General features: G+C 31.9%; 1 protein-coding gene across 1 annotated transcript in view; it reads right to left on the reverse strand.

The window, feature by feature from the left end:
* LOC139513100 (protein lev-9-like) overlaps nucleotides 1-18,987 on the reverse strand; it is a 55,209-nt gene extending 36,222 nt beyond the window's left edge. The window contains exon 1 of the mRNA XM_071301276.1: nucleotides 18,580-18,987. Coding sequence (XP_071157377.1) covers nucleotides 18,580-18,631 — 52 coding nt within the window. The 5' untranslated portion in view covers nucleotides 18,632-18,987. The remainder of the gene's footprint in view (nucleotides 1-18,579) is intronic.
* Nucleotides 18,988-24,313: the final 5,326 nt, after the last annotated feature.

The following is a 24,313-nucleotide window of genomic DNA, read 5'->3' on the forward strand; positions in this document are numbered from 1 at the left end:
ACGTTATGTGAATTTGATTAAAATAGATGAACATGAATTTGACAGCTAGTAGTGACCCTTTTACAGGTAAAATTCAATTAACAAATTCTGACCTACTGGCATTCAACAAAAATTACATACTTGCTGTATATTGATAAATGTGATTGCAGAGACTGTATTATATGTCTCTGGTGATTGTATGTCAATACCTCAACATCGTGAATACGCCACGCATGTGAGGTGTTGGTTATGTGTGCTACGGTGTCACTGGTGGCTACTTCAAACAGAAAAAAAAATTCAAGTAAAAAAGTGTGGAATTTTGTTGTTGAAAATTTAAGTTGTAAATTCCTGAAAAATGTACTTAATTCCGTTCAACTGCTAACATGTTATACGAAAATAGGATAAACAAAAGCAATGGGTATAAAAAAAATAAATGAAGAAGAAAAGTAAAAAGAAAAAGAAAGTCGTTGAATTAATTATTTTTAAATTGTTTAAATATATGCGAGAATGTTTTAGGCAAATTGTCTTTATTTACAGATAAATGTATTTAAGTTCAGGAAATGATTTATTCTTCTGGCGGCTTCAAATATTTTTTTATCAATAACTTATACACAAGGAGACATTTTTGACTTTTGACAGCATGGACCGCAATTAATTAGCAAACACAAATTAACACACAAAATCGTTTACAAATAAATTTTATAGATTCAGATTCATTCAATAGTTTATTATAGAAGGAAAAAAAGGGGGGGGGGGGGTAATACGCTCACATACTTCTAAAAAGATTTGCATATGAAAGCTGTCTAAAGGTAATTTTAAATTATTTCAGGAGTTTCGAAAAAAGAATATATATATACAGTTTAATTTTCGACGTCTATACTGTACCAAAAAGGTGATTCTTTTAAAAGATTTGGTACTTCAGTTTCGACTCAAAATTTCTTTTTGAATTGTTAGATGGCAAACTATTTAGGATAAGATTGTATCTGTTCTTTAAGTTATTATGGTGATATTGGCGACTAGATTCATTATATTATAGCAAGGGCTTGTACAAATCCTTGATTAAAGAATTTCAGCAATATAAATAGACGAAAGTAGACAAACAATTATTAAGATCTCCAAGCGGGCCAAATTGTACATCGAAAAAGATCTATATTTCCAGAGACATATAATACAATTTGTATAATTTGTATTATATGTCTCTGATATTTCTAAACGTTTTTAAATGATATAACTTGAATAGAAAATTTCCCAACTATGTGAAGATTTTTTATGTTTCTAAACGTCTTCAATTATTACATACCAAAGAAAAATTTATTTAGCATATTCATATAATTTTATATTTTTTTCCAAGTAAACTTTTTTTTGTAAAGTTTACTTCTATGTGTTTATATATGCCATCACCAATCAGTCCTAATCATTAAAGATCAATTGACAAAATTCAAATGATGATTGGTATTGAATATGATCATCGGTCATCCGTGACATATTCTAAAATCCCAAATAACGGCGCATGTCGATAGATAGAGGGAATGAACCATAGATAGATAGATAGTTTATTAATTATCGTCTCGCCATTTAAATTTCACCAAGGGGTTGAAGCAATGAAGGACTTTATAAAACCATGGAAGTATTATATTGACAATATAATACTTCCATGATAAAACCAAGGATGTGTATAGTTACTATACAAAATTAAAATCCTTGATAAAACTATGTACATGTACTTATTAATATTTCTATAACAAATTACAAAAACGTTTAGTGTAAAAATCATCGATTTATAAATGTCTCTTTTTGCCTAAAATATATTTGCAGGTTTTGGCATTTTTGTAAATAACATTAATGTTTTGGCATCCTAATGCAAAACACAGGTGACAGCCGATTCAAACTTAAATAACTTCTTTAAAGTTGGTTTTATTTTATCAGAGACATATAATACATGTAATATATGTCTCAATACATGTATTTATGTCTCAAATTTTATCAAAACAAAAATTACAAGATTATGAAATAAGTTATGAATCGAATGAATACCCTCAACACTAAAATACATGTCCTAAGTGACTTTTTATGTCTTGTGTGCACCGAGGAGATCCTTAACGGTTTTTAGACGCACCATTATTATATATGCATATATTTGAAGCATTTTGTACATAATAGGTATTTATATGTGTGTATCAGACAAAATGACTTCCCAATTAGCAGAGGCGGATTTATGTTTTTTTTCCAGCCCCCCACACACACACTAATCTTGGAAAATGGGAGATTATATAGGGAATCACTGAAGCATGACTGGCAGGGACCCCCTCTTAGGCAGTCAATGGGTCCCCACTTATGAAAATTTCTGGATCAACCACTGCTTAGTTCTAGTTATCTAAGGTCCTAGTGTGAAATATAACCAATAGGAATTGGTCTTTTTAAACACTTCTACATAGGCCTACATGTATACGGTTTGTCAAGGGTTGATTCATTACCGACCTTGCAAGGGCTGTATTCGTTAAAAACTTCCATTTGTTGGTTCATGTAATATTGAAATTATGTTTACTCAATGCGCAGTTACTAGTTACTGAAGTTGACATTTGCTACTTTTCTTCTTTATTTCATATAATTGATTTTTCGATTTGTTACTTAAGCTTTGGACAATTAATGCAAGTTGACTAAGAATTTTGAATAAACTGTATCGGTGATAATAAGCTGCGTTTTGTACTTTTATATAAGATTATTGACTCAAGATATATAAATTCTTAATAGCTCTCAAAATATAAAATGTTAATTTTTATTCAAGATCGCAACATTGTAATCTATAAAACATTATTATGAAAAATAGAGAACAAAATTATTAAAAAAAAAAAAAAAATGCTTCCGGCCGTACGGTAACGGATACTGGATGTGTATAGTGATTGATAATTTAGTCTTAAATTATTAGTTGCTTGTTCATGTATGTTTTTGTACAGTTCTTTTATTGTTCTGTTGCACCAATGTCTCAAGATAAGGGGGAGTGTTGGAGCCTGTAATTCGGTGGTTGTCGTTGCTGTGTAATATATTCGTTTTTCATTCATTATATTGTACATAATTTAGGCCTAGTTTTCTCGTTTGAATTGTTAAACATTTGTTTTCTCGGGTCCTTTTAAAGCTGACTATGCGATATGAATTTGCTCATTGTTGAAGGCCGTACGGTGATCTATATTTGTTAATGTCTGTGTCATTTGGTCTCTTGTGAATAGTTGTCTCATTGGCAATCATACCACATCTTCTTTTTTATGTATAATTGTTAACTTCTGTTTCATTTGGTCTCTTGTAAAGAGTTGTCTCATTGTCTATCATACCATGCACATTTTTTTTTATATAAAATAAAAAATTACATTACTGTGTTAGACTATATGGACTTTTACAATTTTGGAAGATTATTGAAAAATATATATATCTTTAAAAAAATATATACCTTTTTAACAATATTTTGGCCAAGGACAGGTGAATAACAGGTAGATATCAAGATCCAGTCCTTAAGAGGACCCCATAATCCCTAATGTTGTTTTAGTCTAATTACCAAATGTTGGAGAAACGTGACCACACCGATTTTTTTATTAATTTCTTCGAAAAATTTGTGGTGTTTAAATAGGGAATAGATACAGATACCTAAGCACATTTATCAAAAGAAATTGTGTGTAATGCCATCAATCTGTATTACACGTAGACAGGATGTTCTCTAGAAAACTTTCCGTTATACACACCGGCTCGAGACACCGGAGAGTACACGCACTGTCGTAATGGAAAATTACTGTATGTTATAATTACCTGTAATCAGCTTTGCAACAACACGGGTGTCATTCGGTTTATCGAGAGAAATGGGCGTGAAAGAATATCTAACGGCGGTCAAGTATTGAGAGACGATCGTGAAAGTTCTGGTAACGGATCGTGAAAGAAATTTAATCGAGAAGACATATGAAAGGTCAGTAAATATTCTAATTTAATTAATTACACAGACACATTTACGACAAAATAAAACTGTCTGTCAAAATGGTTCAACATTATGATCAGTATGTCAGAATATCCAGTTTCAAAAGTACACAGTTATTACAAAACGACAAAAGGCAGATTGCTTCTCGACATTTCAATGACATAAAAAATGTAAACAAACACGATTTTTTCACAAATTCGACTAGATAAACTACCTTTATCAAAATAAGGGCATTGTATTTGAATTAATTAAACGGTTCTCATAGTTATTTCGTATAAATATAATCTGAAACTTGGTTAATAAAGAACTATTCACACAAAATTGATTTTTTGGATCGTGAAAGATCACGTACCGCATTTTTGAAGATCGTGAAAAGGATCGTGAAAGATCTGATGCTAGTTTTATAAATTGACCATAAACCCACTTTTTCATGGTATCGTATCAATATTTCTGACCTGACACTACGTACTTTTTATTGCTTAATTCATTAGAATTTAATATGCAATGTTTCGGTTTTTTTCGGGAATAATCCCAGGTAAACCCTCATCAGAGGTCGACCTTTATATATTTATTTCGTATCTAGTATCATAGATAGATGTGTGACTGTTTCATAACAGTTTTTTTTAATTTATTAACTACACGTGCATATATGTCTACGTTGTAGCTAGTCTTTTTACAGACTCTAGATACGAAATAAATCATGGATGAAGATTCATTTTAGAGGGTCAAGTCCGTATCGAAGATTCGTTAAGTTTAGGATAACTGTCTGTTGTTATGATTGTGAGTTCTATATTTTCGACTTGTGCAAGGTTTCAACTAACATTGAACTCATTATCATGCATCATTCGGCAATGTTTGTTTTATGATGTTTGGCCTTTTGAATATATACATGTATGCAATAGCGACAATATGTTTCGTGTATGGTGTACATGTCTGTCTTCATGTTTCTTATATGACCATGATGACTTCAAATTTGTTCGATTTATTAAATGATAGAAAGATGTCTATGTCTGGCTGTCGGTCAGGGTTCATATACTTTTGACCTTATGTTTCGAATTAATTGGCTAAGCACAACTTTTACATTTGTCAGTTTCTAAGGCACTGTAAAGATCGGAACACATTAATTTGGTGTACGGGATATTTGTAGAGATCTGTATGGCATGGTTCATCTGACCTTGACCTTTTTTTATGAAACATTGATAATCTTAAGCGCATTTGACACTTCTAGTAAAACCCTTTATATTATAGACGTTCAACAAATATACTATCATAAGTAAAGCAATCAAGACATTACAGCATTTGCGCTTTGGTATTCTATAATATGTACTATAAAGTTAAATCAATCCTTATCTGCGTTGTTTATAAAGAACTTAAAAAGTTCTGTTGCACAAAATGTTGGTTATCGTTCAATCCAATATTACACATGAAATGTGCTGTTTTTGCTATGATTTTTTGTTTGATGGATAACATTTTGGTTTAAACGTTGCATATCCATATTATTGGCTAACTAGTGTTTGTGTGCTTGAAGTGCACTAGACCGATTCAAAGAGAATCGTTCACACTTATTTAGACACGTTATTAGTTGGGTTTTTTTAACTTTCGAGGTTAAGTGTTGAATAGAAAAAAAAAGATAAAATGTTCATCCTTATCAAAATAGTTACAGGCTTCAACCACTTGCAGATTTATTAAATGGTAAAAGAAATACTGATTTCTGATTACTAGTATAAAGTCTGGTCACGCATTTTCTTTCACGATCGAAAAAATACGTTGCCTGATCTTTCACGATCAAGTTTGATGGAAATTCAATAAATTCAAGGTTTTCATAAACAAATTAACGCTTTTAATGGAAGAGCATACTTTAATTTTATTGTACTATCAGATAGACCAAAGATTAAATTTCAAATATATCATGATATTCTGAAATATGACCATTATAGGTACACAAAGCGTGTTATTTGTAATTAATTTCATAGACACGCATTGCGCCTTTTGTGTTTTTTCAAAAAGTACTTCATATTTTCTTTATCTTCTTTCACAGTTATGTTGAGGAAGATATACCATTTTGACAGACATATTTTTTTGTTCGGATTTGTTCCGCGTTTTGAAAATTTAGCGATTTTTTCAAAGATTCTGAACTAAAATGTACATTAAATGCCTTTCACGATCCGTTACCAGAACTTTCACGATCGTCTCTCAATACTTGACCGCCGTTAGATATTCTTTCACGCCCATTTCTCTCGATAAACCGAATGACACCCGTGAACAAATCAGTTGACTGACCATGTCATTACAGTTCAAACAGATTTTCCTCAAATCAAAATGGAATATATATATATATTCATTTTTATATCTTTAAAATTTAAAACTTTAAAAAGTACACTTTGACAAAATTATGAAATATAACGAATTGAACAATTTAAAATAGTATTTTAACAAAGTTTAAGATATATAATTTTACAACGATCCTAAAAATATCCAAACAAACGATAAATCTAACGATATGAACCTACGCAGTTTTATATTATAAGACTGACCATGGAAGTAATATTACTTTCATGGACTGACACACACCAGTTTGCTAACTCAGTGTGCTGGGCCAGGGTGCTGGGTGAGGTGCTGGAACTTGATATACATGTATCATTAAGTTACAGTTCTGTTAAGATTTAACTGCCTTTTTACAGGGAATTTCTATTCTTACTGTTAACAGTTAGTATATACTGTTCCTGGCTTAGAATGATTCTCTGCTCAGCAACTGGTGCGTAATTAGCATTTAATTCAAATATCTTGTAGCAGTAAAAAACACAAATTAATGTATTTTTCAAATAGCTTTATTCAGCTTAATAATTATAGCGAAAAACAGCGAACATGGGGAAATAAAATGTTTTTAGTAGCCTTATTATTAAATCTCTAGGCGAGTGTGATCAAATAAAGAGGTTCTCCGTATATACTTGGAAAATCTTATCTGATTCAGGATCAATTCATCGGTTACACTCCCCTATCACCAGTGATTCTTTGTTTTTAGCTGACATTCTGAAAAAGGTGTGTAAGTGTTTACTCGCAATTTGAATGATTAATAACAGATATTGACTCGTTACCCGGACTACTGCAAAAAACAATTATTCAGTTAACTGATTTAGATGGAAGGTAAACGGACAGAAAGTCGCAGGACAAGTCACAGGACAAAAAGTCACAAACAAATTGTTGACAATTGGTTTGAATATATATGAAAAAGATCTTGAAATATTTTCTTTTTATTACATACATTCATTTTTAATATAAGGAAATTGCTCATAAAGCTTGATAAACATGAAAAATGGAAATGTATTAGATTTTAATCTTGCAAACGGACAGAAAGTCACAGGACAAAAAGTCACAGGACATAAAGTCACAAATTTGGGAGGACAAAAAGTCACAGGACAAAAAGTCACAAATAATTTTTTGACAATTGTTGGAATTTATAAGACAAACATAATGTAATATATACTTTTTAATACATATATTCATATTAAAGTTTAGGAAATGTGTCATTATACTTGAAAATTCAAGACATATTTAATTTTAATCGTGTAAAAGATATATTTCTTGGCACCATGAAGCCATTTAAGTGCCAAGCCACTTTAACATTTTGTTTTTTTAACAATTATTTGATCATCTTTGATATTTTTTTGATAAATTTTGTTTACAAAGTTGGTTTATATACAATAGGTCAAGAACAATACAAAAATATTTTTGTAGAAATAAGCGGTTTTTATTCAAAGAAAATAATCAGAAAAAATGTATTGTGACTTTTTGTCCTGTGACTTTTTGTCCGTGACTTTTTGTCTGTGACTTTTTGTCCTGTGACTTTCTGTCCTACATTCATATTTATGGGGCCATATTTATTGGCAAATTGAAGCCATTCCAAGCCACTTTGACATTTTGTTTTCATAACAATTATTTGATTATTATTGATATTTATTGAGTAAATTTTAATTACTAAGTTGCTTCTTATATAAAACTTCAAGAAAAATACAAAAAAAAGTGTTTTCTTGTTCAAAGATTTAAGAAAAATAATCTCTAAACTGAATTGTGACTTTTTATCTGTGACTTGTTGACCGTGACTTTTTGTCCTGTGACTTTCTGTCCTACATTCAGATTGAATAGGGGTTTGGTTGACCCCGTCTCCCTCTTTCTGAGACTACTATCTCAGTGATGAACTTAATGTTTTATGTATTATTTGTGCTTGTCATATATGTATGTTGGATAAAAAGCTCTAGAGCTTATGTTGTATTGTATGTATAACCAACTTTAAAAAAATCTTTTTTGTTAGCCCGTAACAACTAACAAGTAAGATTTAGGTTTCTTCTTTTTGTAATACAAACAATTATTACGCCTTGAAAGGATTTTTTTTTACTATGACGGCGTCCAAGAAAAAAATTGAAATAGCTAACGTAACGGTACCCAAATTGCACCTATTTAGCAAAACTAGCAGCAAAAATCTTACAAGATTTTCTAGAGACTAAACAATTTGTTTTTTTATGATTTGATACTAAGCACATCTTTCAACATAAAACTATTTAGATATGCACAAAACGTTCACAGTATCTATCAACAGATGGAAGTATTTACTGAAAAAGCAAAATGTACTGAAACGTCGCCATGCAACGTCATCAAAACGTCATCTTTTTAAAATGAGCAAATACAATATGTTACAAGTATCCATTTAAAAAATAATGAAGAGTAAGCATGGACTAATATCCAATTGTTCAAAATATTTAAAGAAATTAAACAAAAGCTCTGTTATTAGACTTTTTACTATGTGAATTTAAGCATGGAAGCAATTTGGGTACTCCTCATTTCAGAATCATTGATGGTTTGGAGGTCAGTTTAGACCAATTTTTCTATGATTCCATATGGAATAAAAATCAAATTGGTGTACCTTTATAATAAAGAAGGATAGGGCTACAAAATAAACACAGAATGGACATTTTTGTTTTCATCATAAAAAAACGTAGTTGAAAAAGCTGTCAAAGTAGGTGCAATTTGGGTACCTTCACATTAGATACTAACTTTATATTGGACCCTAGTAGCTTTATATGTGCTTGTGGTTGCAAATGTAAATGCATGGATGCCTGCTACACTAGAATACATAACAAGGAAGCTTTGCTTTGCTCTTCATGGACTACGAACTCGTATTCATAATTAAAAACCTTCTGCCAAGCAAGCGTAAGGGTCTTTGACAGTAACCAACACTCATCTCACGAGGTGTACCTAGTATGTCTTTTTATGTTTATATATATATATATATATATAAACATTTATTCGTCATTGTGCGAAGTGCTCCTTTGAAGGAGGGATTTTCTAAAACAGAACAGAACAGAATAGCCATGCAAGACTTCATTATCATTTGGACTAATATTATGGCACTTTTTGTCTTACCACAGGGATTTGTGTCAATTTATCTGGTTTTCTAACCTCTGACCTCATTTTCATGGTTCAGTGGTTATTGTTAAGTTTTTGTGTTTTGGTCGGGTTTTCTAATATTGTATGCAACATGTCAAGTATATTTGTTGTATGAAAATTTTTAGGGATGTACATGTAAGACTGGCATGTTTTATTCAATCTTGACCTCATTTTTATGGTTCATTGCTTAATGTAACTTTTTTGTTTTTTTGGCCAGTTTCTCTATTTTCTTATTTTCAAATTAGCAAAAGGTCAACTAGGTGCATATGTCTGACTGAGAAGTTTCATCTTACTTTATTTTCATAGTACATAGGACAATATAAAAAAAGAAGATGGGGTATGATTGGACAACTCCCCATGAGAGACCAAATGAAACAGAAATTAACAACTCAAGGTCACCCTACAGCCTTAACAATGAACAAATATGAAAAAGAAGATGTGGTATGATTGCCAATGAGACAACTGTCCACAAGAGACCAAAATGACTCAGACATTAACAACTAAATGTCACCGTACGGCCTTCAACAATGAGCAATGCCCATACCGCATAGTCAGCTATAAAAGGCCCCGATAAGACAATGTAAAACAATTCAAACGAGAAAACTAATGGCCTTATTTATATAAATAAATGAACGAAAAACAAATATGTAACACATAAACATAAACAGGCTCCTGACTTGGGACAGGCACATACATAAATAATGTGGCGGGGTTAAACATGTTAGCGGGATCCCAACCCTCCCCCTAACCTGTGACAGTGGTATAACAGTACAACATAAGAATAAACTATAAAAATCAGTTGAGAAAGGCTTAACTCATCAGATGGACAAAAACACAAGTGGACGTGGCCAGGTACTTATACATCCCTACACAAAAAGACACAATGAACAGATCTTAGAGTACTCCCAGTTATACTGCATAGTCAGCTATAAAAGGTCCAGAAATGACAATGAAAACAATTCAAACCAGAAAGCTAACAACCTAATTTATGTACAAAAAATGGAAAAACAGTTAAATGTTACACATAAACAAAGGACAATCACTGAATTATAGCCTCCTGACTTGGAACAGGCACATATATTATAAATGTGGCAGGGTATAAGGAACTATGAAAATGTTTAGTTTTTGTGGTTTGGTTTATTTTCCGGATACTGTAAGCAATAAAGCCACTTTATTTAGTGAACGGAATGATTGTAAGATGCACATGTCTGTCTGTCATATTTTATATGACCTTGACCTCATTTTCATTGGTCAATGAAACACTGCATTGTTTATCATAATTGTGCTTAAAGTTACAGGTAGATTATATTTGTAGGATATGTAACAATTGTAAGGTGTGCATGTCTCTCTGGTAGATTCATAAAACCATGACCGCATTTTATGGTTCTTTGGTCAATGCTAAGTTTTCTTGGTTTTGTCATTTTATCAGATATTATAAGCATAGGTCTACTTGTTGTACGGAATGAATGCAAGGTGTCATATAAAAAAAGATGTCTGTTTGCCAAGGTTAATTTTACTAAGACCTCATTTTCATAAAAGAATGATAATATTAAACAGCAAGAATGAGGATCAAGTCGAAGTTATATACAAATGAGGCAAAATTTTCAGTTGCCTACTTTTTATTTAATAATAGTTTTTTTTTGTCATTAAATGATATTGTTTACCCTTTTATGTGTAGGGCAAGAATATTGAAGATAAAGGGAAACTATAAACAGAAGAAATTATCAACAAACATACTAGTAGATTTACAAAGGTCAACAAAGCCTAAATGGTAAGTCCACTGTTAAAAAAAGTTTTAGCCCTTGAGTAATGATTAAATATTTATTAAAATAAGATGTGGTACGATAAATGAGAAAACTATCCATCAGAGTTCAATTAAGTGGATGTAACCATTGTAATTACTTATTAGAGGCCAGTGATGACCTGTTAGTAATGAAAAAACTCATACCCTATACATGATATTGTAATCTATAGAAGACAACGCTAACAAAATTTGAATCGAAGCATCAATTCAAACTTCAAATATACCAGACTAATTTATAAAAAAACAAAATATTATGAAAAACAAAAATGACGGATATGAAACAACATCAACCACTGAACTATGTACAAGCTCCTGATATTGGACAGGCATATTATGGCTGGGTTGATATAAAAATAAGAAGCAGTCTGATTTCAAATAAGACTTTTCTCCAATAGAGATCAAATGACATTTAAGGAGGCTCGAGGGTATAAAAATTTCAGAAAAATATTTTTTTTTTTTTTTTCATAACTAATTTTATTTATAACTTTATTAGTTTTTACTTTATCATAATGTACAGAAATCATTCTAAAAAATCAATTTGTTTTGGCCCCAGACAACTTTAAAATGTATATATCATTGAAAAAGCTCCAAATTATCTCCCTTTGGTGCAGAAATGCCATTTTTTGGCATGAGAATTGTAATATCTTTTCCAGCTCATCAGTGACTTATATTTTTTATTATCATTTTCAACTAACTTTACTTAAACTAAACTATTGTAAAATTTAAGCGATTTCTGTAATTAAGTTCTTTTTTCATTTCAAAATTACCTCTATTTCTCCTATTAGTTCAACAGAAAAAAAAGTACCTTTACAAAAATGTATATATGCTTCTTTCAAAGGCGGATTGTGAGTGTGAATGAATGGTGTCCCCATTTTTTTAATTTAATTTTTCTATTTTTCTATAAAGTATAAGATAAAGTTCATTTATTATAGAAAATTATAGCGTAACCCTATATTAAGAAAAAAAAATGATTGAAACAAAAATAGTTCACTGTACAGCCTTTGACAATGAGCAAACACTATACCGGACAGTGGTTTTAATAACCATGATAACAGCACAACATGTCATTTGAACAAATTGTAAAAATTTGTTGCAATGGGCTTATGTTCTTATGTTGTACTGTTATACCACTGTCCCAGGTTAGGGGGAGGGTTGGGATCCTGCTAACATGTTTAACCCCGCCACATTATTAATGTATGTGCCTGTCCCAAGTCAGGAGCCTGTAATTCAGTGGTTGACGTTTGTTTATATGTTACATATTTGTTTTTCTTTCATTTTTTAACAAAAATAAGGCCGTTAGTTTTCTCGTTTGAATTGTTTTACATTGTCTTATCGGGGCCTTTCGTAGCTGACTATGCGGTATGGGCTTTACTCATTGTTGAAGGAGGTACGGTGACGTTTAGTTGTTAATGTCTGTGTCATTTTGGTCTTTTGTGGATAGTTGTCTCATTGGCAATCATACCACATCTTCTTTTTATATTAACTCAAAAGACTGCAACAAGGAACCAAACAATAACCAGTAATATGTAAATCATAGACACAACGCACTGAAATAAGAGTACTAACAATAGATATTTAAATGAAAGTTTATTAAAATGTTCATAAACATGATAAAATAGCCATTTTATTGCTGTATTTCTCTTCACTGATAATTTTAAGTTTTGTGTATTTGTAGGTCAGACATCTCAGTCTTCATGGTCATCATTCAACAGATCAGTACTGAACAGAAAACTTGGAAGATGATATTTTTCTCAATAGTGCAACTTTTTTTATTAATTTGAAATGGAACGTTTTTTCCTACATTAAATAGAAAAAGGAAATTTCAACATAATGACTATAAACAAAAAGGAGTCATACCATCACAATCATAGATGCTCAAGAACTTGATCATGTAAATGCAACAATGTCATTATCAATTGAAAGAAGGAACGGATGAAAAAAATATTAGTATGTTGTTGTCCAAATAAACCTGCTATGTCTTCTCATTTGAATCGCTCCATCCATTAAAGATGTACGGAGGAAGATCTTTGAAGAACAGATTGAAAAATGTTTTGTCTAAGAATTGCGGGAATATTCTAGTGGATGAAATAATTTATTGACTTGACTCTTATATAGTGGACTGAATAATTGTACATAGCAAGCAGCGAAAAAGAAAACTAAAACTTTAACACAAAAAGTGTTTAAATTATAAATTTGCAAATATAAGCATAATATTATGTACACCACAAAGGTATATAATTCAAATTGTTTGCATATTCATGTATTGCAATGAAACTATAACAAAGAAAACCTTACTTCATGAAAAGAGAGAGTAAACTATTCAGTCAGAATATAAAATATTTTTTTTAGTTCTATTTTTCCTTATAAAATAAACAAGACAAAGATTTCAAAACAATATTTTTTTATTTATTTAAACATGTCATCATTTTGTTTCAGTGAAAGAACTTTACTCTTTGACCTTAAATTTTATTAAACATTCCAAAATCAGAATTATAATCTTTATTGTTATATTAACAAATAAAAAACGTGTTTGTGACAAAATGAAAAAAAAAATATATTTATATATAAAAAATATAAAAAAAACTTGTATACAATTAAAACTTTTTACTTCCAAACAGCATTCATTGCAACATACACATACTGTATATTTATATCTTTATATTTATAATTTGAATCCCATAGGATTTTATTTTGTCCCATGGGATATTAAAAATCCCATGGGATAATAATAATCCCATGGGATTTTTTTTGTCCCATGGGACAACAAATATCCCATGGGACTACAATTATCCCATGGGACCAAAAAAAATCCCATGGGATTTAACCAAAATCCCATGGGATAATGGTAAATCCCATGGGATTTTGCCCTGTCCCATGGGATATTGAAAATCCCATGTTTTTATAAATCAAATAGCAAAATAAATATAATAGTAACAGTAGAAAACAAATGAAATTATTGAATCCCATGTAATTCCGCACATTTTGGTTATATACATGACACTGTAGCTCTTATTTGAGGCGGCGGCGGATTTGCAAATGAGTGTTTTGCAAATTTAAAGTGTCCAGTGTTTTTAGATAAATATTCATAAAGTGGAGAAGAGACCACTCCGCCAATGTGTTCGAGTTAAATATAAACAAATGTCGAGTATGGACCACTACGCCAATGCGTTTGACTTAAATCTTTACAAAGTTGTGTAGAGACCACTAGCAGTTAAATCCTCACAAATGTTGTGTTTGATTATCTGTTGTTATCAGCTAATAGCTATTTGTTTATGCACAAAAAAGGTGAGAATCTGGTTTCAAAGTCGAAATCAACCAAAAAGGAAGGGCAACCTAATACGGACCTTTTATGGTTATAAGTATTTCGAATATTAACATGCTTGACCAACCAACTATTTAGTAACAAAGATCGTAAGACAAACTACCTGTAGGTGTAATACCACCAAATCATGGTACGCCACATCCGGTTGTATACGAAAGTAGGTCTAAAAAAATATTCCCTTGAATTTGACAGTTGTCAAGAAAATTAACCCTACATTTCAATGCACTTAAATTTTTCTGAGTCATAAACATGTATGTTGGGTGTCTAAAAGCATCATTCCTTTTTGATTTGATGGTCTTATAAAATATTTTGGCAAGTTAAGGTTACATAGTTACCAAAGCAGGTAACCAGTAGATAACAGTGTAAAAATTGGGTTATTTACTTCCGGTGATGGTTAATTTCTTATATGCAATGAAATGTAGTGTGAAATTGTCACTGTAGCACTGGAAAGGATTAAACTTTATACATGCAAAGTATTTCTTTGGTTGAAATAAAGGTAAATACTGTACATTTGTTTTTAAAGTGCCAATTTAACAAAGACTAATAGGGGAAAATCAATGGTGGTATTACACCTGTAGAAATATAGTTTTGGAACTATTTGAAGTATGGAATCTACTCTGAGTATAATAGAATATAAGTAAGCCTAATTTCATATCATCAGGTTGAGTACGTTAGGACCTCTTTCTCTCCTAGTATCTGCAATCATACTTTGGTAGGATATTTTTGTTATTGTTGTGTTTATGCATGTACTAGTTATAAAAGTGCATTTCGTTTAATAACTTTTAGTGTTCCATTCTTTACCGTACATGTCATTGTCCTAATAATCTAGATCTGAGAGCTGATATTTGTATACAAAAGAGTAGTTCATGTGCCTGTCCAGTCAGTTACAATGCCATTCAACGATTTAATGAAGACAGCAGATTTTTTTTTAAAGTCTCTGTTAAATTCGTTCACATTTTTTTTAAATCTAGAGTCAGGGCAATTAACAGGAAACCATGTTGTAAAAGTATTTGTTTATTGTCGAAGACCGTATGTCATTTAATTTATTTTGCAAGGCTGGGTAATTGCTCTCTATCCCAATATGTGCTTTATGAACATAGAATGTACTTATTGGAAGTTTGAAATTTCTTGAAGAAAATAACACATAAAAAATTCAAGAGAGTCATAAAAAAAACCATTTCAACTTGACAAGTGGAAACCTCCATAAATATCACATCAGATACACAATTATGCTATTAAATCTTAGATAATGTGCTAATGTATCTTTATTGACTTTCCGTTTCACAAAATTGACTGTAAACAACTTTAAATAGTTAAGTACGAATAAAATTAGCCTGAAATTAGGTGACAATGGTATTAAATTGTATGTAAATTTTCTGCATTGTAATGTATTAAACAGAAACAACATAGATTAGTATAACTTGCAATTGTGTGCAGTTTTATTGAATTGCGTTGTTTGATAGTTTGCACAGTGCTATCAGGAAGTCGTCCATGTCAAGATAGGTATATATAAAAAGTTGTCATGCTCCTGTGAAAAAGCCCAAAATTGTTCTATAAATTTCATGCGTACGAAACGCACTTCATAATTTCCCATCATCAAGATCGCTCAAAAAACCGAATGTTTGAAAACCAAGGATGTACAAAAACCGAAACAGCCATATAATAAAAAATAAAAAAAGGACATAAAATCATAGCCGATCGAATCCGTCATAGGTAAACTTTGCATGACGGGGTTCTTCGGATAGTTTAACCATAATTGCTATTCTTGCTTGACATATTTGTTTGTTTTATAGTGATTAAGATTATAACACATTGTGATTGCTGTATACCTATTTTTGACACACTGTTGTCAATATATTGTTGTCAGGAATATGAAAGTTGTGATCGATTCATTTAATGTGTTTGAGCATTTGATTTTTCCATTTGATAAGGGACTTTCCGTTTTGGGTTTTCTCTCGGAGTTTGGTATTTTTGTTATTTTACTGTTTTTGATACTTTGCTTGAGGACTTTGTATTCTCCGAGGGTGTCACCATCCAAAGAACCAGTACTTCGGTACTGGCATGCAAATACGGAAATTGTTTTTATCAAAATTTGCTGTTACAAATTTTTGTTAATTTATTTTGAATTTAGAAACATATCTCCCTCATGCACAGCTCTTATTCATTTGACTATAGTATGTATCCTTTTTGGTTTTATCAGCTATTCAATCTATTTATAAGTTAAAGATTTTAAATTTTTGGCACCGGGCATCAATGAAGAGACATTTATTATCGAAATGTGCATCTGGTGCAGTTACATTGTCATTATATATAGTTACGTCGATAATGGATATTTCAAGTTTGTACAGCTTGTAAATAGTTTTCTGCCTACTGGGATGTTTATACGATAAAAAAGAGAAGAAAACGACTTTCTTAAACATACATTTAATTGATCTTAAACCGATGTTTTCTAAATTGCTACCATAAAAACATAATATGACTACTCCGTAATGCATATGTTTAAAGCAGGTCTACGCATTTAAAAACTGGAAAATCACCGCCTTATATTCGCCTTACTATTTTGCCAGTGCCAATTTAAAAAAAACTAATTTCCTTTAACCTTAGGTTAATGAAAAAAAAAAGCACCATAATAATCTAAAGTACGTAACCATATTTCTATTAAAGCCGTTCGGTCATAATTTATTTTGTTAAAGAGATCCACGTAACACATTGTTAACGTTATAATCTAACTGGGCACGTAACACTTTGTTCACGTATCTTAGAGGTACATGTATCCTAGCTAGAGGAACACGTAATACTTTGTTCACGTACCTTAGAGGCACACATAACACTTTGTTCATGTACACTAGAGGCACACATAACACTTTGTTCATGTTCCCTAGAGGTACACGTCACTTTGTTCATGTACCCTAGAGGTACACGTAACACTTTGTTAACGTACCCTAGAGGTACACGTTACACTTTGTTCACGTACCCTAGAGGCACACATAAAACTTTGTTAACGTACTCTAGAGGTACACGTAACACGTTGTTCACGTTCCCTAGAGGTACACGTAACACTTTTTTCACGTTTCCTAGAGGTACACGTAACACTTTGTTTCTGTACCCTAGAGGTACACGTATCACTTTGTTAACGTACCCAAGAGGTACACGTTACACTTTGTTCATGCTCCCTAGAAGTGCATGTCACTTTGTTCATGTACACTAAAGGCACACATAACACTTTGTTCACGTACCCTAGAGATACACGTAACACTTTGTTCACGTTCCCTAGAGGTACACGTAACACTTTGTTCATGTTCCCTAGAGGTGCATGTCACTTTGTTCATGTACACTAGAGGCACACATAACACTTTGTTCACGTACCCTAGAGATACACGTAACACTTTGTTCACGTTCCCTAGAGGTACACGTAACACTTTGTTCATGTTCCCTAGAGGTACATGTCACTTTGTTCATGTACCCTAGAGGGACACTTTAAACTTTGTTCACGTACCCTAGAGGCAAACATAACACTTTGTTAACGTAGCCTAGAGGTACACGTAACACGTTGTTCACGTTCCCTAGAGGTACACGTAACACTTTGTTCATGTTCCCTATAGGTACACGTAACACTTTGTTCATGTACCCTAGAGGTACATGTAGCACTTCTGCAAATGTAAACTTCAAAAATCAAAATCCAACTATCAGTAAAATTATGAAAAGAAAACAAAAATATCTTGAAAACTTTATTTCAGGCATTATCTCTTCGACATTAAAAAAGCTTCTGTCAAAATCTGTAATAATTCTAAATGTTGCCATTGCCAACGCCTCTGTCAAAGAAATCAAAGATCGGTATGTCTCACATTCACGACATATATGTTACAGGTTCCTCAAAAAGAGTGCCGCAGCTAATGTATTGTATCAAAAGTTACTACTAATACAGTCTTGAAATAGCGGGTTATACATACAATTGCCAATCTAAACAATATTCATTTCTTAATTTACTATTTTCCTCAAACTATTCCAAATTCTAAGTTTTATTGTAACAATGTAACGTATCTGTCCTAAATAAATTAATCAAATTATACTTACCGGCCGTAAATATAAACAAAACACTAAGTAGAATAACACTTGGTTCCATCATTACAAATATTTGTTATTCTGAACGGCACATCTGTTGATAATTAAATCAAGCTTCTTTCTGCTATTGTTATTTCAATGAAGGAGATTGACTGACAGATAAGTCTGCTATGAAATATAGTTTACCAATAAACTTCACCAATATATATAGTTATTCTTTTATAGCTGACCATGAGAAAATAATGAGATTTGATCAAAATCATAGCAAGTTTTAAGCAACACAATGACGTCTTTGATAATTCCAATATTGACAAATTTTGATTCTTTTTGTGTATTTCATGATGACAATATGCGATAACCGAATGTATTATTCATCTGTGTTTTATTCAGCAATCTACACGAAATGGAATTTTGACAACTGATATTATATGAGTGAATTTCATGAGAGGGTATTTGTCAAACGTATTGATTTATTATGCAATAGAATAATGTTTCAAACAAAAGTATTAATCAATTACCATGGTCTTTGTTCCATCTTTTGTATCAGAGGAGACATCATCCTAGTTACTAAGTAGTTGTGTTGTGTAAGGAGAAATGTGTATAGTTTTTAGAGTCGATTATATAATTTGATTGGTATGCTTGAAATAAGTTAATGGGTAAATAATTGTAGATTATTGTGCATGTTATTGTTATATTTGAAGTATATTTTAAACTGAGACATTTTGCTCTTGCAAACACCAAGAGAGAAAAACAACACATATAAAAAAGAAGATGTGGTATAATTGCCAATGAGACAACTGTCCACAAGAGACCAAAATGACACAGACATTAACAACTATAGGTCACCGTACGGCCTTCAACAATGAGCAAAGCCCATACCGCATAGTTAGCTATAAAAGGCCCCGATATGACAATGTAAAACAATTCAAACGAGAAAACTAACGGCCTTTTTTTCTTTTTTTATATATAAACCCCAAAACAAATCACTGTCCAAATATAGGAAAATTAACAATAAGAAACAACAAAATTTCTTTTTGGCAAACAAATATTGTATTTTCTCCTGGTAAACAGAAAAATCGAAAATAAAGATATGGACGATTGTTGCTGTTCGTATTAGATTAATTTTAAAAAGTTGGTTCACTGTTGTTTTTTGTAGTATAAAAAGATTTTGTGTTTTATTATTTCAAGCAAAACAATCATCAATTGAAATTTAAGTGCTATTCTTCTCTCTGTATTAAATAGAATGTAAAATGATCTTATTTGATTAATTTAATGCCAATAAAGTAATCCATATTTTGTTTTGTTAACACAGGTCAAGTTACAGTAAATGGGCCATGTTACAGATTTTGATGAAATTTTGCATACATCTTTTGCTGGTTGAACTATACACAAAGAAAAAAGTTCAGCACCTCCACGTTTTTTCGAACTGACAAATACTATGATAAGGGTCATTGGATCCCGGAACAAATGGTGGCAAAAATAGTAATGCAGTCTGTTAGGACATAACAGTAGCTTTCAGAAAAACACAGCAAATTGCAACACAAATGACAATTTAATAAATAGATTGTTTCAAAACCACAAGCCCAGTTTGAACACTAAGACATGTCCATTTTAAGTTTTGACCATCTAAGTTATGCATGATACAATTGTCATTTCACTTAGAGCACGTCCATTGTAAGTCTGTTAACGATATCCATAGTTCAATATTCCATTCCGGTTGAAACCACCACATGATTGGATGCAGGCCTCAACCATGTGTCTCATCCCTCCACCGAGTAAGTCGTCGAATTTCCTGCTGTGGTATTTCCGCCATTCCCGGTGCCAAGCTGCTTCCAACTGATGTAAATTTTGTACAGGTGGTTTAACTGCCTGTACCCGACGGCCTAACGTGTCTCAAATATGCTCTATCGGATTCAAATCCGGGCTCAAGGAAGAGCAGTTACTGCTTCGCCTTGAACAAATGTGGTAACCGCCCTAAAGATACTGCATATCGTTGTCATCCATAAACACAGAACTTGACTTCTCCGATGTATTAAGGTTTCCTCGTATTGTCACCAAGTCCAATTTGCAGTCATGAGAAATGCATCTCCATACCATCACAGAGCCTCCACCATAAGGGACAGTTGCTTGGATGGTTCTTGGGGGTTATATGCTGAATTTTATGTCTCTAAAATCTCAATCTTCCATCTGTTACATGCCCATGGTTCTGGTTGATAGCCGTCTATTATATAATGTAACCAATCTCTTTTAAAGACAGGTCTTGTTGGGAATGGCATTCATCTAATCAGGCGTTACAGTGCCATATCGTCACGCTGCGATATCACCAGTGGTCTACCGGATCTTGGAAAGTCTTTCACGTTATTGGGTTGTATGTGTTTCCGCACAAACCTGTTGACTGCAGCATAATGGTAGCCCATCTCACGTCCAATAACTTTATAAGATAATCTAGATGACCGCATGCCCATAACCTGCTACATTTGAGCCTCCGATATTTGACCTCGTACCATTTTCACAGAGAGTGAATAAAATTTTCAAATCGCCGGACTTAAAAATACTCAAACATGAAGCACTTGAGGTAACTGAATTTTGTAATTTGCATGGGAGGCATGGTTCACGTTCATGATACGTCGATATCTTCATGACCGGTCAAAACTGTATGGTCACATCTTTTTTTTAAAAAGGAATATTGGTCTTGTTAAAATAATTATTTATAATCAAACAAATAATTAACATTTTTGGTAAAAAAAAACTATAATGCATAAATCAAGGGTTGCTTACCTATTTTTCTATGCTTAGGCTGTTATTCTTTATGTGTATATAACTGAAAATCGAGAACAATATTACATTTAATTTTTTTACTTTCTGAAATATTACTGATTGAATTCTTTCAAAATAGGTTTGTAAAGAAAGCACATAACATTAACGAAAAAATTTCTAACCATAATCTGTGACATAGCCCATTTACTATTCCTTGACCTTAATGTTTGAAGCAGTGCGATGAAGCTCTTCGCTTTAAATGATTTGGACAAATTTACTTTGTAAGTGCTAATACTCATTATATAACTTTTGTATATTCAGTTTTATGACTGTGGCAATAATAATAACAAGAACTATCTTTAAAAAAGATATCCGACGTATTTAAATTTGAGTATATGTTTAAAACTATCATTTTGATAACCTTCAGAAGCACAAAGATACCATTTACATAACGTTTCTCTGTTTGTGTTCAGTATTCTGTTTACATTCACATAAACCCCGCGGAAATCTCACATGTGTAGGTCCGTTCTAAAAGTCATGTACGTTCGTACAACAAAGTTTACATTAAAAATTATATAATTGTCCCGAATAAACAGCTGTCACGGATCCAAAGAGCTATTGGAGAAACAATTATTTTAATAAAAATATAAATCTTTGTAAGATCTAGTCAAATATTCATAGTTTTTCACTTGCTTTCCATCACGATATAATTAACGAGACGTTTTTTCAAACACAACCAAATCACCCACCATGACAGCATTTTGTCTAATCACAGAAAGGATTTTCGAGCATGCGTATTCTGTTGCCATAGTTAAGCGTCCTTAAGTCCAAAGGGCACAAACCGAAACTATACCGACTACGTCGGAAAAAGATAAGTCATAGCCATTGTCATCTCCCTTTACCACATGTAAAACATAATAGACCATGATTAATATGGGATGTTTTTTTGCAAAAAGGATAATGACTTGTCTCCCCTAGACTACGATTGTAGACTTCAATATACACTATAATATGTTTTTTTTGTTTTTTTGTTTTGTTTTTAAAGATCATTCGAAGCCTCAAATACGTCTTTCCTAAATACATTTTAACATGATAAAGGAAGTTTAAAACTGTTTATTTTATTTCTGTAAGAGTAGATTTTCCACAAGTTTTGATTTATTTCTGTGAATATTTTAGTCAAAATAAATTAAAAACCTTTAATGTTTGGTTCCATATTTATCATTTTCCAACTTATACATACTCATATATTATTTTCTACTAAAATTTCTGTACTGCCTTTAAATAGAATTGTGTACTAGTTCAATGAAAATTGACGTCATACTTAACTCCAAAACATACGATTCATACACAATTGAACTTAGATAAAAAAAAAAAAAAAACACACAAAAACACAAAAAAACCTTCTGTGAGATATCAGCCCTTTCCTTTACCTCTGGCCAATGTAAAATGAAGAAACACACAGCAATACGCACAGTAAAACTCAGTTTAAAAGAAGTCTGAGTCCAATGTCAGAATAGGTAACACAATAAACTTAGCAGAATGACAATGATACATACATTAACAAAGGACTATTAGCAGTTACTGACATGCCAGCTCCAGACCCCAATTAAACTGATGGAAAGATTATGTACACATCAAATGAAAATAAAGTACTATCCCTCCCGTTAGGGGTTTAGTATCATACCATCATAAAATATATGAGAAAAACAACTGGTTTGAGAATGAATGTGTGTATATGCATACATTTGCAAAGAGTTTGGTCATTTCAAGGATTTGTATAATATTAATATAGTGTAACTATACAAATCCTTGGTCATTCAGAAGTACCATTATTGCGTATCTCGAACAATAAAATGTAAAGTCCCATACATTCAACGAAAGATAACAAATCAACAACAATTATCGTATCGTGCAAGTGAATGAACATAGTTGACAGACAATGGATTGTAGTACCATGGTAACTACGAAATGAAATGATTTGCATGTTTGTGTAAAAAATGGTTGACCTTTACCAAAGGCCAGAATTTTTCGACTGGATGTGTGGAACTAATACCTGAGTATCTAAAATAGATAAAACTAAGGATAAACATACATACCACCCGAACCTTAACACTGACGGGATGCTATCATATCCTTAGAATGATTGACTAACATACCTACCACCCGAACCTTAACACTGATGGGATGCTATCATATCTACCACCCGAACCTTCACACTGATGGGATACTATCATATCCTTAGAATGATTGATTGATTGGTGTTTGCTTTACGCCACATCATCGCAAAAAGCCTATATTGCGAATAGTCTCACTAGAAATGTCGCAGTTTTCATGGAGTAATACAAATACACCCTATTAATTTTGATTACAAATTTGTCTTTTAATTTCATTCTACGACAATTCAACAAGAAGAAGAGAGCTTTGTAGAACATTTTCTTTTTTTTTTAAAGTATTACTGATCATAAATCAAATTAAATATTAGAAAAGTTATAATAGTTATCACCTTATAGAATAAAATTTCTTTCGTGTGCCCTGAAATATGATGAGGGATTTATTACATTCAGTAGCGGTGGGTCGGATAAGCTTAAGTAAGATTTCTGCTTCCAAAATTGAGTCATCTTGCAATAGTATTAAAACATTTGACTTTTCTACACTTTACACAAGTATTCCCCATTCCAAACTAGAAGACAAACTGAAAGAGCTGGTATTGCTTTGTTTCATTAAAGAGAATTGCGAACGTATATACAAGTATCTTGTCTGTGTGAGTGAAACATCCTACTTTGTAAAAAAAAAAAAAACATTCTCTGAAAGTGACATTATCAAGATGCGTGATTTCTTGGTAACTATGTTGAACGAATCTATCTCATCGTACTGGAGATAAAAGAGACAACACAACCAAGCCTGCCTCATATTTGACTTACATCTAGAAATTGACAATGAGGGTCGGTTAAAAACAAAACTTTACGACAAAAGAGAGGATATCAGCTTC

This window comes from Mytilus edulis, chromosome 2 (genome assembly GCF_963676685.1).
Source record: "Mytilus edulis chromosome 2, xbMytEdul2.2, whole genome shotgun sequence".
NCBI classification, from domain to species: Eukaryota; Metazoa; Mollusca; class Bivalvia; order Mytilida; family Mytilidae; genus Mytilus; species Mytilus edulis.